At 55.6% G+C, this 16,706-nt stretch overlaps 6 protein-coding genes across 6 annotated transcripts; 3 read left to right on the top strand and 3 right to left on the bottom strand.

The window, feature by feature from the left end:
- Positions 1-778: 778 nt before the first annotated feature.
- IUM83_11392 (CK1/CK1/CK1-D protein kinase) lies at positions 779-2,057 on the top strand (the record flags this gene model as incomplete). Its single annotated transcript, XM_067935948.1, has 2 exons — positions 779-989; positions 1,060-2,057. 2 exons carry the CDS (start codon positions 779-781, stop codon positions 2,055-2,057), a joined length of 1,209 nt encoding a protein of 402 aa, XP_067781784.1.
- Positions 2,058-2,754: 697 nt separating this feature from the next.
- IUM83_11393 (uncharacterized protein) lies at positions 2,755-3,277 on the bottom strand (the record flags this gene model as incomplete). The annotated part of the gene is made up of 2 exons (XM_067935949.1): positions 2,755-3,207; positions 3,275-3,277. 2 exons carry the CDS (start codon positions 3,275-3,277, stop codon positions 2,755-2,757), a joined length of 456 nt encoding a protein of 151 aa, XP_067781751.1.
- Positions 3,278-4,186: 909 nt separating this feature from the next.
- Positions 4,187-4,727, bottom strand: IUM83_11394 (zinc finger protein; the record flags this gene model as incomplete). Its single annotated transcript, XM_067935950.1, has 3 exons — positions 4,187-4,307; positions 4,376-4,468; positions 4,549-4,727. 3 exons carry the CDS (start codon positions 4,725-4,727, stop codon positions 4,187-4,189), a joined length of 393 nt encoding a protein of 130 aa, XP_067781752.1.
- A 155-nt stretch (positions 4,728-4,882) lies between these two features.
- On the bottom strand, positions 4,883-6,253 carry IUM83_11395 (ELMO domain-containing protein B; the record flags this gene model as incomplete). The annotated part of the gene is made up of 7 exons (XM_067935951.1): positions 4,883-5,016; positions 5,088-5,272; positions 5,349-5,442; positions 5,505-5,713; positions 5,778-5,836; positions 5,940-6,100; positions 6,166-6,253. The coding sequence occupies 7 exons, from the start codon at positions 6,251-6,253 to the stop codon at positions 4,883-4,885; spliced, it is 930 nt and encodes a 309-aa protein (XP_067781693.1).
- A 197-nt stretch (positions 6,254-6,450) lies between these two features.
- IUM83_11396 (uncharacterized protein) lies at positions 6,451-11,441 on the top strand (the record flags this gene model as incomplete). Its single annotated transcript, XM_067935952.1, has 12 exons — positions 6,451-6,484; positions 6,589-6,959; positions 7,026-7,100; positions 7,174-7,269; positions 7,356-7,487; positions 7,553-8,238; positions 8,312-8,413; positions 8,486-8,594; positions 8,665-8,813; positions 9,609-10,656; positions 10,716-10,928; positions 11,010-11,441. 12 exons carry the CDS (start codon positions 6,451-6,453, stop codon positions 11,439-11,441), a joined length of 3,447 nt encoding a protein of 1,148 aa, XP_067781694.1.
- A 545-nt stretch (positions 11,442-11,986) lies between these two features.
- Positions 11,987-12,595, top strand: IUM83_11397 (uncharacterized protein; the record flags this gene model as incomplete). Its single annotated transcript, XM_067935953.1, has 1 exon — positions 11,987-12,595. One exon carries the CDS (start codon positions 11,987-11,989, stop codon positions 12,593-12,595), a length of 609 nt encoding a protein of 202 aa, XP_067781753.1.
- Between the last annotated feature and the right edge of the window lie 4,111 nt (positions 12,596-16,706).

The following is a 16,706-nucleotide window of genomic DNA, read 5'->3' on the forward strand; positions in this document are numbered from 1 at the left end:
TGACAGAGCACTGCTTCAAGTCTCCCCGTCCTGATTTTCACTGATTTTTTTGCAATTCCTCCCACCCACAGGTCGTTCGATCGACGAAATACCGACTCGCTTGCTACGTTTTGGGTTCGCGTTCGATTGTGGTGTGAGTGCCTTTCGCTTGAGTGAAGGTGACTTGGATTCAGTAGGCTCTCTCGCGGGTTATTTTACGCATCGTCGCTTCGCGTAATTACGAGTCGGCAACCCGCCGAACCGAAACGCAGGCCCACTGCAACCCTGTCTATGGCAATATCTAGCAGCACTCCAGTGTCTAACATTTGGATCGGTTCTTGGTTCCTCTACTCTCTATATAGCGATAGTTACACGTAGCCACAGATCCGGAATACCATCGGAGATCGCGGGTTTGTCAGACTGGAAATTAGCTATTTCCGACCCAAATCGGCGCGTTTTGCGCTGTCTCTCCTCCACTGCGAGCCGGCGCCCCCCTGTTTCTTTCTTCCCAGCCAGCATAAGCCAGTGCGCGCGCCTCTCCTCCGAGCAAGTAAGTGCCCCGCCGTTGCCGCCCTCGGTGCGGCCCCCGCGCCGCACCGGACACGCGCAGCAGCTCTGCGTGTGCCCCTGCGTCTGCTCTCCCCGGCGGCGGTCTCGCGGGCCTCCAGGACGCAGGGGAAGGCGCCCAAAAGTGCGTGTGCGTCGACGCCCTACTAACGCCCGTGTTGCTTGCTCGCCTGCTCCCTCCCCCTGCAGCCTCTTTTCCCCCAGTTCCTCCCTTTCCACTTTACGCAGAAGGATGTCCCACCCCCGTGAGAGCGCGCTGGAGCTGCGAGTCGGCAAGAAGTTCCGCCTGGGCCGCAAGATCGGCAGCGGCTCGTTCGGCGACATCTACCTGGGCACGAACATGACGTCGGGCGAGGAGGTCGGCATCAAGCTCGAGTCCGTCAAGAGCAAGCACCCGCAGCTGCTCTACGAGTCCAAGATCTACAAGATCCTCAACGGCGGACGTGAGTTTGCTGCGCGCCGTGGGTTGAGGTGCGGCTACTAACTGATATGCTGTCTTGTGTTACGTCGCAGTGGGCGTGCCGAGCCTGCGGTGGTTCGGCGTTGAGGGCGAGTACAACGTGATGGTCATCGACCTGCTCGGCCCGTCGCTCGAGGACCTGTTCAACTACTGCGGCCGCCGCTTCCAGCTCAAGACCGTGCTGATGATCGCCGACCAGCTGCTGTGCCGCCTCGAGTACTGCCACTCGAAGAACTTCATCCACCGCGACGTCAAGCCTGACAACTTCCTCATCGGCCTGGGCAAGCGGGCCCAGATCGTGCACGTCATCGACTTCGGTCTGGCCAAGAAGTACCGCGACCCCAAGACGCACCAGCACATCCCCTACCGTGAGAACAAGAACCTCACGGGCACGGCGCGTTACGCCTCCATCAACACGCACGTGGGCATTGAGCAGAGCCGTCGTGACGACCTCGAGTCCCTGGGCTACGTGTACATGTACTTCATCCGCGGCAGCCTGCCGTGGCAGGGACTCAAGGCCAACACCAAGAAGCAAAAGTACGAGAAGATTATGGAGAAGAAGATGAACACCCCCATCGAGGTACTCTGCAAGGGCTACCCCGCCGAGTTCCGCGCCTACTTCGAGTACTGCCGCGCGCTGCGCTTCGACGACAAGCCCGACTACGCCTACCTCAAGCGTCTCTTCAAGGAGCTCTTCTTCCGCAAGGGCTTCCAGTTCGACGCCATGTTCGACTGGACGGTGCTCAACCTCCGCAGCGGCCGCCGCGAGCGTGGCACCAGTGGCGAGGGCGAGCGCAGCGCCCGTGCCGACCCGCGCCAGGAGGCTGCCCGTGACGGCCGCCAGATCGCGTCGCAGGGTCGCGTGTACGTCCGTGATGAGGCCAAGGAGGGTGATGCCCAGATGCAGGCGCAGCAGTCGTACCGCTCGGCGGGCTACCGCGACGACCGGCAAGTGGCCATGGATGCGGGCTACCCCGCCCCGCGCGTGGCCACCGGTGCCAGCCGTGATGCTCTCGGCGAGGCCAAGCCGATGAGCCGACAGCGCTACTGAGCGTAGCGATCTGTCACGGAGCATGTTGTGCTTTCGCTGCCAAGTTCTTGGCGGTGACCCACGACTACGTTGCTCCACGACTGATGTGTCTTTCGTGAGGTGGCTTTGGTTGAGAGATCGATGACACTGCACAAAAGACCGCGAATCCGAACGAGAAACGAACAAAACGATGGAAACTGCTGAAGAAAACGACGAGGAGTGATGAATACGATGAGCGAGCGACCGAGGAAGCACGAACATACCCAAACTAAAAAAGGACGGAGAAGAAGACAGACGAAGAGACCTGAAGGCCGCTCACGAGATGGAAGATGAAGGATCAGACGACAACGTCGGACGACCCGAGGACTTTGTAGTTGTAGTGAGAAAGATGGAGGAAGAGAGAAGAGAAAGCAAGAGGATGAAATGGCTGCAGCCACGAAGCGCCCATTTAGTCCACTTGAGGTGGGAAGCAGGATGATGCCAGGCCCCCAGTACCGCGGCGAAGGTAGCTGCGGTTGGTCTTTGACGAGGCCGCGGTCGGGTGGCGTGCGACGAGTCCGCGAGGCTTGGCCTAACACGTGTGCGCTCAACGCAGCCCTTGGCAACTTTGGACTTTGATTTTTTTCATTTCATTTTGTGATAAATAAATTTACCACCAAGTAACGCCCGAGGTGTTCGTGCTTGTGGCATGGAGGCAACTGATGCATGACCAGGCTATTTATTCATCAGACTTGAAGCTTGGACTCAACACAATGGAGCAACGCCTCCGTTCCGGGCGAGGAATGAGCTCGGTGTCGATGAAATGAGCCGCACTGCGACGTCGAACGCGTCGGTATAACGTGTTTTTGGTGCGGGCGGTGATGATTTTGTCCGTCTCCTCGAACAGGTAGTCGCCAAGACTGTAGATAGGGATACCCATGTCTTGGATCGCTCTCATGCGGTTGAAGTGGCGGTAGACGCTGGAGTTGACCTGCCGCTCATGCTCAGAGCGGATGTCGAAGATGAACGGAACCAGGTGCTGCTGGAAGATATCCACCTCGTTCTTGAACGTGTGGAAGCGGATGAGTTCCTTCTGCCTGCTAACCATTTCATCCGAGATATTGGCCAACCCCATCCGATAGGCGGCGATGTCCATTTTCCGCTTTTCAGCGAGTTCAGCAGACTCGAGTTCCTGCTCGCAACAAGTACCAACGAGTAAGCTTTTGGATACGCTCGAAGTGAAAGCAATAACAGTATACCATGGCTTCAGTTTGTTTGAGCAGATCATGGTAGGCTTCAAGGACAGGTTTGGCGTTGAGTCTGTCAGCTCGACTCCAGCCAGCCTTGGCTATCTGGTTCAGGACAAGTTGAAGTTAAGCTTTGACTTGTCGTTCTGACATTGTTCAGCAGGTTCACCTTTAGTGTGTGCTTCGGGGGCATTTGTTCGGGCTTTGGTGGTGACTTCGGTATGATCGGGATCGGCTGAAAGGGATCGCGATCACGTGCGAGCCGCGGCACTTTCACGGGACGAATAGGGCCGATCGAGATTTTTCGCGGTGCGATCGGAGGAACAGGGCGATGCGGTTGCTGGTTCTTGTGGTCATCACTGTGCGCTTGCTGATGCTTGGAGCGATGAGGCTGCATCGGGGTTGTAGCGGGCGTCACATTATTCCAAGGACTGACCGCAGCAGAAGGAAGTCCCTGCAAATGACACAAACATCTCCTTAGCTCGCACAGAATAATGATTGATGCATCTAAAGTGCAGCACCTACATCAGCATCGACGCCGTCGCTCTCCCGGCTAGCTATTTGGCGCCGTGAATCTGGACGAGCAGTCATTTGCTACAAATGCTCAGAGACTTTCAATGGATCGTAGCTCCAGGTAAAATTATACCAAGGTAGTGCTCATGCGTGCAGAATTCCTATTTATACGAAGGCGCCCCACCAAGATCTTCACGTAACGAGACCTACGTGCTGCCACGCTCGGTGCAAATGCAAGTTCACGATTCTTGCTAGTGCATTAACAGCTTCATTTTCGTATGCAATCAAAGCAATTGTAGATTTGATAAGTATACAACAAAGCGACCAAAACTCGGACGTCACCTACAGCGCAAAGCTCCTCGAGCAAATAAGTCAGCGTCGACTCGGCGTCTGTCCCTTGTGCCCCGAAATCTAAAGGTCGTCCATGTCGTCGCTGGGCTTGCGGTGTGCGGGCTGGTACGTCTCGATGCCCTTCCCGGCGCCCTGCATGGCCTCGTTCTGTGTGTACTGCTTCTGAGCGACGTCTTTCATTCTGCCACCACCATCAATCAATCAGCCTCTTACACTCTCACTCAACTGCACCTGCAGCACCAGTCCTACCTCCGCTTGTGCACCTTGGTCTTGAGGTGCACGTCGCGCGTCTTCTCGTCGATGAAGTGGCGGCCGCAGGGCGTGCAGTAGAACTGACCCAGACTGCATCCAATTAACATTGCACAACAAGAGTCAGTACACTGCAGCTTTGCACTGCATTGCAGAAGAACAGTAACACGCACCCAGGCAGGTCCTCGTCCTCCTCGAAGCCCATCTTCTTGCCCGAGAGCGTCTCCACGCGCAGGTCGTCCTGAATCTGGTCGATGTCGCGCGCGCGGTTCTTGGTGGCGTGGCCGCGCTTGTACTGCTTCTTCTTGGCGTGCGCGCGCGCCCGGCCCGCTCCCGATCGCCCCGTGCCCATGTCTGCTGCTGTTTGCGGAGGTGCTGGCGAGTGGGGCAGTGCACGTTTGTATGGGAATTTCAAGAGAAGCGATTGGATGGGAGCAAAAAGGTTCGTAACAGCTGCTTAACGCGTTAGGTTACCATCTCACACGTCGCAGGTTTCTGGGCTTCAACTCAGTAGCGGAACGACTTGCGCGTCAACTCGAGGCGGATGTCGTCCTTGAGCGACTGGAAGATGGTCGGGAACGCCATCACGTCGCGCGGGTTCGTGTCCACCCACAGCTTGTTGAAGCGCGTGAAGATCGTGGCTGCGTGCAGAAGAGGGAAGCCGAGTTAGTAAATTTCACATTTGGGTCGGGAATGGGCTGGCCGGACGCACCGTAAACGTCGTGGAGCTGCTTTAGGCCGGTGTTCACATCATCGTCCCTATCGCCTGCAGCATGGCGGTACAGCTTGATGTCCAGTAGGCGCTCGTCGATCAGCTCGATCATGAAGGCTGTCACGTTGATGCCCGTCACGGCGAACGGGTACCAGCGAGTCGGGTGGTTCGACTCCTCCAGCGCACTGACAGCAGAAACACCATAAATTGTCAGCCGTCGATCTCCAGCATCTGTCGAGGGCTATGGTCGACAGGCCTCACCGCTGAGCTTCAACGCTGTAGCCTTTCGTGAAGTGGTTGAGCTGAATCAGCGAGAAGACGCCCATGCCTCTGAAGTCCGACATCGGATCGGTACCTGGCCAAACAACGATCAATCAATCCGGCACACAACGGCAGAACTGTCCGCCGAGAACACACCTTGGAAGCCGATCTCTCCCCACTCCTTCGTAATGCGTCCACCCTCGCGACGCACGTCGGGCTTGAGGTTCTTCCACAGCTGCTCCAGCATCTCCTCGTGCTCATGCTTCGCCGAGCTGTAGCCTTCGTTCTTCAGCGCGTACACGCGCGAGTACACTTTGTTGACAAAATTGCAGCGCTGAAGACACGAGCGCACATTGGCCATCAACCTGAACACGCACGCCCAAGCATCAGCCACCACTTCCATGCAGCATCTCCACCTACTCAACTCACGTCACGTCCTTCTCGTCCAGCTTCGCCCTCGTCGCCACGTCATGCAGCGTCGCGTCCACCTGCAGCAGCACACAATAGCAGAGCACAGCAATGCAATGCAATGCGTCACAACACCGGAACAGAAACGTCCGCCACCATATGACGCACGACGCCACTTCGCACCGGGAACGGCTCGTTGTCGAACACCACGTTGCAGGTCTGCACCATCTTGCTGGACAGCGCCAACTCGGTGCGGAAGCGCACGACGCGCTGCTGCTCGTCCACGCCGGCGCCCGTGGGGCTGCACAGACGCTGCCACTCGTTCTGGCCGTAGAACACGTGCCCTGCCGCCTCACACAGACGTCAGCGAGCGCATTTACAGCCAATTGCAGCGCGCACCAGCACGCACAGATCGTGATCTTCACCCAGCGCCAGATGCGCACCACGATCGTCTCGTTGGCCGCCGCAGCGCGACGCACTCGCGGCCCCGCCGACATGATTCCCCAGAACTGGCCTGGATACACCTTCTGACGCTTCAGCTCGCTTCCTATTGGCGGAAAGTCCGTAAATATCGAAATCGCTTTCCGATTCGCTGAAATTCCACGTCCCCTTTTCGACCAACCGCAGCGCAGCGGAATTCAAACCGTGGAAGACCTCAAGGCGCGCTAACCCGACGCCACCGCGTGCGCAGAGTATGGAGGACACCGCGGCGCTGCTGAGCTCTTCAGGTGCGTTTCTTCAGCTGCATCTCCTCGCCCAGTGTCTCCTCTCTCTAACGCACTGAATTTCACTTAAAACCCCGCTGAAATGGCCGCGAAATCGCCGCCCGCAGCCATCAAGCAGCGCCTCGCCGGCGTCACCGGCCTGCTGGAGCAGCTGCGCCGCCAGGACGCGGCCCCCGAGGCCTCGGCCACGCTCATCCCGCACGTGCTGCCCTGCCTGCGCGACCACAACTCCAAGATCGCGCTGGGCGCGCTGGAGATCCTGCAGCTGCTGCTGTCGCGCGTGGCCGAGGCGACGCTGCGCTCGTACCTGAAGCTGCTGTGGCTCAGCCTCGTGGAGCGCCTCGGGGACAGCAAGCTGCCCGTGCGGGAGAAGGCGGTGGACGTGGTGGTGGAGGTCTCGGTCGTGCTGGACGCGGACGCCGTGCTGGACAAACTCAGGGCGTGTATGGCCCACAAGAACTGGCGCACCAGGGAGCAGGTAAACGCACAGGGAGGCTGGCAGGCTGCAGAGTGGGCACTGATGTTGCTGCTGCTGTCGGTGCAGAGTCTGCATGCGCTGTGGAGGTGCTTGGAGCGACATGATCTGTTCAAGGAGAGGCAGGACGAGCTGCTGGACGACGTGAGTGGTGGAGGAGTGGTGACAGGGTGGTGAGGGTTATTTGACAGCTGTGGTGCTGTGGTGCTGGGTGCAGGTGCTCAAGTTGCTGGAGGACTCGTCGAAAGATGTGCGGGACGCGGCGATCACTGCGCTGGAAAAGTTCTACGTGCATATTGGGCCGTCGCTGCTGGTGCGTTGGAGTTGGGGGTGATGGTGGTGGTGGGGTTGATGGGGTTGCTTACGATATTGTTTTTTTTCTTGTGGACGGCGGTGCAGAGTGACCTGGAGTACAAGAATATTCGATCTGCGCATGTGAAGATGCTAACGGACAGGTTCGAGCGGATTCCGGTTCGTGGAAAAGAGGAGCGCGCTGTTACGCGCACAGCGCCAGCTTACGACGATAGATCGGTACGTTGATAAATTTGTGGGGACAATGAGTTGGTGGTGAAATTACTAAAGCTGTGCATTTGCAGAATCAAGATTTTGATGACACCCCGGCACAGGCCAACGAGAAGTTGTCGTCAATATTATCATCGTACGACTTGCAAGTCTCGTCGTCGTCGTCTTCCGTGGCTAGATACTTGGCATCTGTTCGGAGCCGAACACATAATGAAGCGAAAGCCGCAGCTGACATTTCAGGTCAAGGCGACCGGTCTCCGTCTCAAGCATCATCGACTAGCAGCAAAGTTGTTCAGGACTTCAGTACTGCAAGTGCATTTGGATCAGGGGGTAGCGATATTTCAGAGAAGGAAATCCAAAAGCAGCTCGGCGTGATTTTTGACAAGCTTCATCTCGACAACAATTGGGATAAGCGTGTCGACGGCTTGAAGATGCTCCAGAAGCTGGTGAAGCGATGCGGCAATGCGTCAAATAGTGGAACTGTCCTTTCATTCTTATCGCAGGGTCTGCGTCCGATTCGTGAGCGTCTGTGTCAGCAAGTGAGCGACCTACGATCGTCGGTATCCCGAGAAGCATGCCAAACGATCCAGGCACTCGCCAATAATCTGGGTGACGAGTTCAACGCCCATGCAGAGATTTGTCTAGGCAATCTGCTTAAGGCGACATACGTGACTATCCAAGTGATTTCGACTTCTGCAGACACGACGATTCGGAGCATGATCGAAAGTACTAGTAATGGTTACGCCCGTGTGATTCCGAAGTAGGTTATCCGTTCGCCAATCGCGATGTATCTGATTCACTCACGCTTTGTATTTGTTATCTCCAACATCCAGGTTAATTGAGTGTGCGAAGTCTCGAAACCAGGTGCTTCGGTACAATGCAGTGTGCTACTTGACGATGACGCTACAGCGATGGAGTACAAGCTTTCTGAGCAAGTACGTCTCCCTTTCCTTCGACATGTTTTTAGAGTATCATGTTGGCTCACATTTACTGTTCCGCTGTTCAAGGCACTCGGATGTGTTCGTGCCACTTCTGCCCACCATTTTGCAAGATGCGTTGGGTGATGTGCGCGCTCAGTCGAGGAAGTTGTATTGGTCATTTCATCATCTCTTCCCGGTATGGGGTTGCGGCCTATAAGCAGCACTTGGACATACTAACATACGGTGTGATATTCCCATACGAATAGGACGAGGCTAGCCGCGTGTTTGCTCGCTTAGACGGAACGACGCAGAAGAACTTGAAGGATGATCCCTCAAAACTCACGGCGAAAAATGCTCGTCAGACGGAATTTAGCTCCGTGGATGCCCCAGTCCCCCAAGCTGGTGACGTTGTGCGGTCAGTGCTTCGAACAGCCAATACAGTCCAACCGCCCACTAGTGCCCCTGCTACATCAAACTCGGTGACATTCAGCGATGAACAACCGAGCCTTCAGCGCGTCTTGAGTTCAGGAGAATTGATGTCTGAAAAGTTACCTAGACGGGTACTTGGAGGAAGCTCAAGTTCAGCGGGACTTGATACTGCCGAAGAAAACTTGCAGCCTTCGCGAATGCTGTCGCAGGGGCCGATGCGTGTTGGGAGAACCAAGACTCCTATCTCACAGGATATCAGCACGCTAGCGAATGAGAGGAAGAAGGGTGCTCCTGCAGGCCCTCTGCGGGTATGGAATGCTCCGTCGAAACCATCGCAAGCACCAAGCTCGATAGTGGAAAGCCTTTACACATCAAGGCAAGAGCAATCGACTGCGAACTTCCACACCAGCTCGAAGAATCCAACTTCTAAAGCACAGCGAATTCAACGTGCGACAGACGCCCCAGTTCCGATGGAAATCGACGAGGTTGAGCCCAGTGGCCCGAAAAGGTTGCCGGTTGCGGCTTTGCCTTCACCGACAGCGTCAAATGCATCAAGCTCAAGGACAAATTCTTCGCGCGGCGATTCAGTCGACACAAAGTCAAAACCAGCTCGAACTGCACCGGTGAAGCCATTAGAACGACCCAAGGCAGCGCAATTACCCATCGTAGATGAGCTGGAGGAAGCCCTTCGGAATATCGAAAGCAGATCCTGGTCCACTAGGTTGGAGGCTGCAGAATACATTGGGAAAATACTCCAGAGACGGATGGACCGAATTACCAGCGATGCGAGTGGCGAGTACAAGGTGGACGGCCGAATTCTTATGGCTTTTATCAAGCACTTAAGCGACGGACACTACCGCGTCTCGCAAGGAGTTTTGAAAGGTTTCCTGCCACTTTTGAAGTTATCGAACGATAGCCAGCGCCTACTTCCTCACTTGAAGACAGTTCTACCGAAACTGTTCCAGAAGTATATCGATACGAAGGAATCGATTCGAGTGATTGCTAAGGAAAATCTGGAGTATATCGCATCTTCAGTCGATTGTTCGACACTTGCTGCCCTGGTAATATCGATGCTGGGAGATGGCAGTAACATGAAAGTGAAGGCTGCTATGTGTCACTACCTGCGAGATCTTCTTCCTGGGGCTGGAGAATACATGAAACATGGCGCCAACAACAGCCACATGAGGTCCTTCTTGTTCAAGATCGCTTTGCTCATGGATACAGACGTCCCAGTTTCTGTGTCGTCTGCGTGCGGCGAGCTTGTGTCGGTCGCCGCGCAGCTTTACGATCCTGAAATGGAGGTCGCTCTAGGTCTTCTGCCTCCATCAAAGCGTTTGGTTGTGTCCAAGGTTCTGAAGTCTAAGAAAATCGTCCTAAACTTCAGCAACTCGCAGAGACCACCTCTTTCCTCTTCAGCTGCACCGCTCTCAGTACGATCCCGCGACGGAAAGGATGAAAACCAGGACATGGAACTCTCGGCACCGAAGATGGATCGGAGTCGAAAGCGACCGGAGTCGCCTAGCGTAAGCTCCTCAAGCCCTGCCCGGCAGAGTAGCCAGAAGAGGATGAATACGACAGCTCAAGCAGCGTCCCCGATAGCTGCGGAGAACCCAAGTTCTGGTGATCGGCCCAGCAGATCAGTACCCGTTAAACGATCTGAAGCGAAGACCAGCAAGGATACGTTGACCGGAAATTCAACATTTTCTACAGCGGTGTTCTCGTCGGGCTCAACCAAGGTGGACAAGCAGGGCGTACAGCTGGACGACCTTCTCCTCCTCCTCGAGCAGAACAACCTGTCCGAAGCGGAGATCAAGCACGCACTTTACAAGGTATGCTCCTACTGAAATGCAAGGATGAATTTATTGCGCTAACAGCATCCATGACACAGACCTTACGCTTTATCGAAACTGGATCATCCGAGACCTGGGACCGTTGTTTCGGCCGCTTACTTCTGCTGCTGCTTGATGCTGCAACTGACAAGGACGTTTACGCACTGAAGGTTCTCCAGAAGCTCGTTGAAGCGCAACCTTCTCGAGCGCAAATGTTTTTCGAGCTGCTTCTTCAGCGCTTGATTGACGCCATTAGTGACCAGGTTGATGTGGTGAGCTCAAACACCAGTGAAGTGCGTCACTACCAACCTCCTCGAGACCTAACATTTTTTGCGTGTTATCCTTTAAAACAGGCTCGCCACTTGATGGAGCGTATTCTGCACGACCTCGTGAGCTTCACTAGCGACCACCAGCAAACGTTGTCGACCTTGATGCCGCTGGTTCCGCGTATGGATCCCCCGACGCTGCAAGTGGTGCTTCGCCTCGTCAAGGCCTGCTTGCAAGCCTGCGAGCGGAGCTCTCTCCAGGACGCAGCATTCTTGCGCACGCCCGACGTGGCTAACAGTCTCATGAGCGTGCTCACGCGACGCCTGGACCACGCGAGCTCGAGCGTCCGCAAGAACGCGGTGGACTGCCTCGTGGCGTTCCACTTCGCGACCAGAGAGGACAGCTCGATCGTGCCCAAGTACCTCGCGGCGGAGCTGGACGACACACGGCGACGACTAGTGGAGATCTTCATCGACCGCGCCAAGGTGGAACGCCATCCAGTGGGGCTGTCGACCTGAGAGGCACATGTATCGCTTCCGACCTGCCTAACCAGTAACTTATTCGATCACGGGGCCGCCGAGTTCTCGAATTCACCTCTCCCGGAGTTCAAAGTGCCGTTGCTAACTTCAGAGTCCGACAAGACTTCGACCCTCCCCATCTGACCCACCACCATCCATCACCGCTGCAGAAAAGATCGATTGCTGTATAATACTCCAGTACTGTGGCGAATCCACCGCAGACGGATGCAATGGACACGCACGCCGCGAGTTGAAGTGGCTGGCCATGCCGCGTCTCAGAAACGATGTCCGTCACACCAACTGGCCTCTCCCAACCACCGGCACACGCCATCCTCCGATGCGTTCTAGAAGGGTATCCGACCCCAAAATACCGTCGCCTCCATCCATCCACCTAACCCACGCTCCAGCATATATCCAATCTCGCAGGTGTCCGATATGTCTCCACACAGGCTCCCACCACAAAACGTGCGGCCCTCTCAGTCTCAGAAGCTCCAGTCGACAGTCAAGACTCACGAGGAAGGCAGATACAGAGGAAGCGGAAGACCATGGTGCTAACGAACGAGACTCGCCACGTGTACCCGTTCGAGTGGGACGTGGTGACGCGCGCCTTCTGGAACAAGTACCCGAACTCGCGCCTGGCGCACGTGGAGCGCGTGGACGTGCTGGACCGGCGCCTGGACGCGCAGGGCCGCCTCGTGACGACGCGCCTGGCCAAGGTGACGCAGCGCAACGTGCCCGGCTGGGTGCGCTCGGCGCTGGGCGACTCCACGTACGTGTTCGAGGAGACGACGTGCGACGCGCGGCGCCAGCGGCTCGTGCTCAAGTCCACGAACCTGTCGCTGCGCTCCGTGGCCACCGTGGAGGAGACGTGCGTGTACTCGGTGCACCCGCAGGACGCGCGCCAGACGCTGTACGAGGCCGAGGCCAAGGTCACGGCCTTCGTGCCGCTGCTGAGCCAGAAGCTCGAGAAGTTCTCGGTCAGCCGCGGCGCCGAGACGGCCGCCAAGGGCATCCGCGCCGTCGAGGAGATCTGCAACGATATCTTCCAGGGCACCTTCCAGCCGGCCTTCTGCGAGCCGGCCAAGGACTCGGTGGCCGCCGACGCCGTGAAGGACCTGGCCGCGGCCGCGGACAAGTGGGCGGAGAAGCAGTAGAGGAGGAGAAGAGCTGGGCTGGTGGTGTATTCTGTAAGATGCTGTAATGTCATAAGGCGTCACTTTTTATTAGCGGGGTGTTGGCGGAGGTCGGTCATTTAATGCTGCTGCCGTCAATGGATGCGGGGAGGAAGTCCCTGACGCGGACGATATTTCTTCCCGGCGATCCTGCGATTGAGGAGACCGGCGTCGTGCTCTTGTTGAACTTGCTCTCAAGTCGTCGTCGCCTGGCTTGACATTTTCGGTGGAGAATGTCAAGAGGGAAACGAGTAGATGAATACTTACAGTATTAAGTGAGCAACGCATTCATCTTTCTTCCCGGGCAGGTCTGTACGGTTTGCTTCTGCAGGAATTGAGCCAGAGGACGAGCTGGACGACTACACCGCGGAAAATAGATGAATCTAAGCAGGCTAAGAGTGCCCGCACCGGTAAAGCTAAACCAATTCGCTCGAACCTTGTATTGAAGGTGGAGTTTGGCTGTTAAACGTGTCTCCTCCAAGCAGCATTTCGGTACATATGGGGTGATACGGTAGTTTGCCCCAATGAGGACATCCTTGTCCTGTACAGGAAAAATGTTTTCACGAACGGATATTATGAAAACTGTTGATTGCGCGGTGCGTATTATGAATAAGTTTGATTACGTTCTGGACCAAATGTAGGTTACCATGTGTCCACACCGCCATCACCGCTTCTTAGCATGAATCCACTTCGGAATTTGATCTCATTCGGCAATTCAAGATGAATACCAATGCCTACCGAGCTACCAAGTCTTCTTTCGGCAACGTTCTGCTAGCTCTTCTTATTCTTTTCGTCTGCGCCGCTACGCTTCCAGAGAATCTGAGCAACACATTAGTTGTAACCAACTGTAGTGTCTTGACAGCCTGAACTAGAGCTTGAGTCGGCGACAGCCTTGCTTGTTAGTCGACTTGAGCTCTGGAATGCAAATTCAGATGTCCTTTAAAAGTTAGCCTTTCCTGCAGCTACTCGACCATGCTTGTTCCTAGTGCTCCCTAGGTAACCACCGTCTAGTGCCTCTTGCCACCAGGCGGAGGTTTTGCAACTACAGGATCCGATGCTCGTTGCAGGAAACGGATGGCCAAATGATTCACACACTACACTGCCCACCAATGCAGGCTATCCGTAGTTGCGTTGTCGAGTCTTGTTACCTCGAGCAGTGCCTGATCCACGTTTTTGATTGGCCTGCGGTCGACTCAGTGCTGTCGATGGCGTTGTTGAAGAATTGGGTTTGGTGTTGTTGTTCGGCGTTAGCGTTGCCATGTACGCAGTAAGGTCGTCATCGGCGACCTCATCAATGTAGTGCTGCAGTTTGATTCTGACGTCCTCGTGTAGTTGCTTTATAGGCTCCCATGAGTTTTCGATGTCTTCGAGTCCTTCCCAGGCGACAAGGACTTCATAGCCATGATCCAAGCTGGGACGATGATCGACAAGGTTTCGCACTGTCAGGTATACATCTTGATTGGTGATGTGCTCTATCACTTCTTCCGTGACGTCAAAAGGGCGATCTGCATACATCTTGAGACGAGAGCCATGCACTTCTCTTGTGGCACCAGTCAGAAGGTGCTCTACAGTGAAGGAGTTGGGTTTGGCGCCTACGACACGGTAGGGTCCAACCCACTTCACAGATAGCTTGTTGGTCTTCAGACGCGACTCAATTCGCGACCACAGTACGAAATCGCCGATGTGAAAGTTGACAGGCGTAGCGCTGCGTTGGTTGCGCTTGTTTCGACGGGTTTGTGTGGCGATGCGGGCTCCAAAATCAGGGAATAGCCTCGCGGCTAGACCTCGATCTCAGACCACTCAACTCAGAATCTGAGATTAGATCTCAGATCCCAAGCTGGGTGAGGCGTGTGTTCCTCACTCTTGCAATCCCTTGACTTGGTTCTTCCTAAGGCTACGCTGTGGGCCCAGACTTGCGTCGGCCACACCAGCTGCCTCCGAACTCGACAGTTCCCAGATGCCCCCAGACGAAGCTTGCTCCTTGCTTGGAAGGCCCTTGTACGCACGTGCTGAGTCCGCTGTGCCCCGTTTTCTTGAATATAAACACGTTCACTCCACACACACTTAGTCCACTTCTCTTCTCAGGCCCTTGGACTCTGGGCCTTAACAGCCTCCTCCTTGCTCAGCGACTCCGGCTTCGAGTCGCTTCCAGTCACGACACTTCCTCCGGCGGCTCAGACTGAGAGCCGCACAACGGTCTTCACTCGCCCCTCAGACCAGAGTGGCCCCGAGAGTTGGCTCGGTCTGAGCCTGCCTTGATCCAGGGTTCTCGCTCTGCACCCTGGGACTTCCGCGCACCACGCCTTGATGTAGGCGACACAGCGAAGCTGGGAACCACTATCCCAGACTATTCGCGCCACACGGATACCACCAGCAACCCCAGAAACCACTATCCCAGGTGTTGCTCTGCCGAAACCTCAGAGCGGAGCACCTTCCGCCCGAAAATATGAAGCACCGCCAGGAAACCAGCCAACCAGCACGAAAAACCAGCAAAACCAATGTCCCGCGTGTGGAAATACAACAACGAAGGCAAACCGGGCCGAAACACGAAAAGGCTTGGTTGTTGAACTTGAATTTATTTGGAGTTAGCTGAGCTTGACCGTAGAACACTCGTAGCGACTCCACTTGACCTTGCGCGCGCCGCCGGGGGCAGGGACTTGGTCCCTGTGTAGCAACACGCCCGTCGGCGCAAGACGAACTCCGCAGCTTGCGGTCTTCGGGGCAAAACAAACTCTGATTATTATCATGCACATGCACATACAAAGGGCCTATCAAGTAAGGGTGCAAACATCTCCTGGGTACACCTTGAACAAGGGTGAGACACCCACTAAGCTACTGGCTTGGCGGCGCCCGTGAATGCGCGTCGGCCCTTCCATTGGCCTGTCTGTGTCAGTCATCACTTGATTACACTGATTACACCTGGGTGCAAATCAGTGATATCCTGATTACGCCAGGATCTTGTAGCCGGGATTGGGCGGACTTGGTCTGTCATCACCTGATTACACTGATTACTCTGGGTACAAATCAGTGTGTAATCAGGATGACGCCAAGATTCTGCGGCTCCCGTTGGCCCAAATCCATAGGCGACTGGTCAGGCCGAATCTTGTGTGCCCGACACCAGGGGCCGAAAAGCCACAACGGGGCGACCCTTCAGAGTGACCTTCCAAGCGGCAACCGCCAACTCCAAAGAGCAACTACCGCAGCTCCCAGACCGGCAATGTAGCCATCGCTGTGTACCCACTTCATAGGCGAGACCACGAAGTCGCACTTCAGGCCCTGCAGGCACGCCGTAGGCTTTTAGTCATGTCCTAGGCTTGGAGCGTCAGCTGTCTTTCACCAGTTGCCACTTATCCTCACGAACATCGTGCATCCAGACACCAACTTGCGCCCACAATCACCGTGTCTCAGTTTTGGCACAAGTTGAGGGACTGCCGGGCTGAAAACCTGAGCTGGGGGCAAAAATACGATGTTGATTCCATACCCCGGCTGTCCAACCGATTTGACATGTCTCAATTCTGGCTCGAATTCTGGGACTCTGAGGCCGGGAATCTGAGCTGGGGGCAAAATTACGATGTTGATTCCATACCCCGGCTGTCCAACCAATTTGACGAGTCTCAGTTTTGGTTCAACTTCTGGGACTCTGAGTCTGGGAATCTGAGCTGGGGGCAAAATTACGATGTTGATTCCATATCCCGGCTGTCCAACCAATTTGACGAGTCTCAGTTTTGGTTCAACTTCTGGGACTCTGAGTCTGGGAATCTGAGCTGGGGGCAAAATTACGATGTTGACTCCATATCTCAGTCGTGGCACCCCAAAGCCGAGATGAAATCAGACGCCGCACGCCACGCCTTCTTCCCAGACCCCAGACTGCACATCTCATGGTCTGGTCCACAGGCAAACCTCAGACCGAACTCCAAATCACCAAGTCTCAGACTTTTGCCACCACTCTCAGGTCTCAGAACTCCGGGCATTCCAAACTGTGAGATCACCAATCTGAGACCTGAGGTCTGAGACTTAAGCAACCATGGGACTTCAAATCACAGACCCAGAAGGCCAGGGCTCAATTCGTCACCCAGAGCCCGATCCAAGGCCT

The sequence above is a fragment of the Phytophthora cinnamomi genome, assembly GCF_018691715.1.
Source record: "Phytophthora cinnamomi strain GKB4 chromosome Unknown Contig114, whole genome shotgun sequence".
Taxonomy (NCBI): Eukaryota; Oomycota; class Peronosporomycetes; order Peronosporales; family Peronosporaceae; genus Phytophthora; species Phytophthora cinnamomi.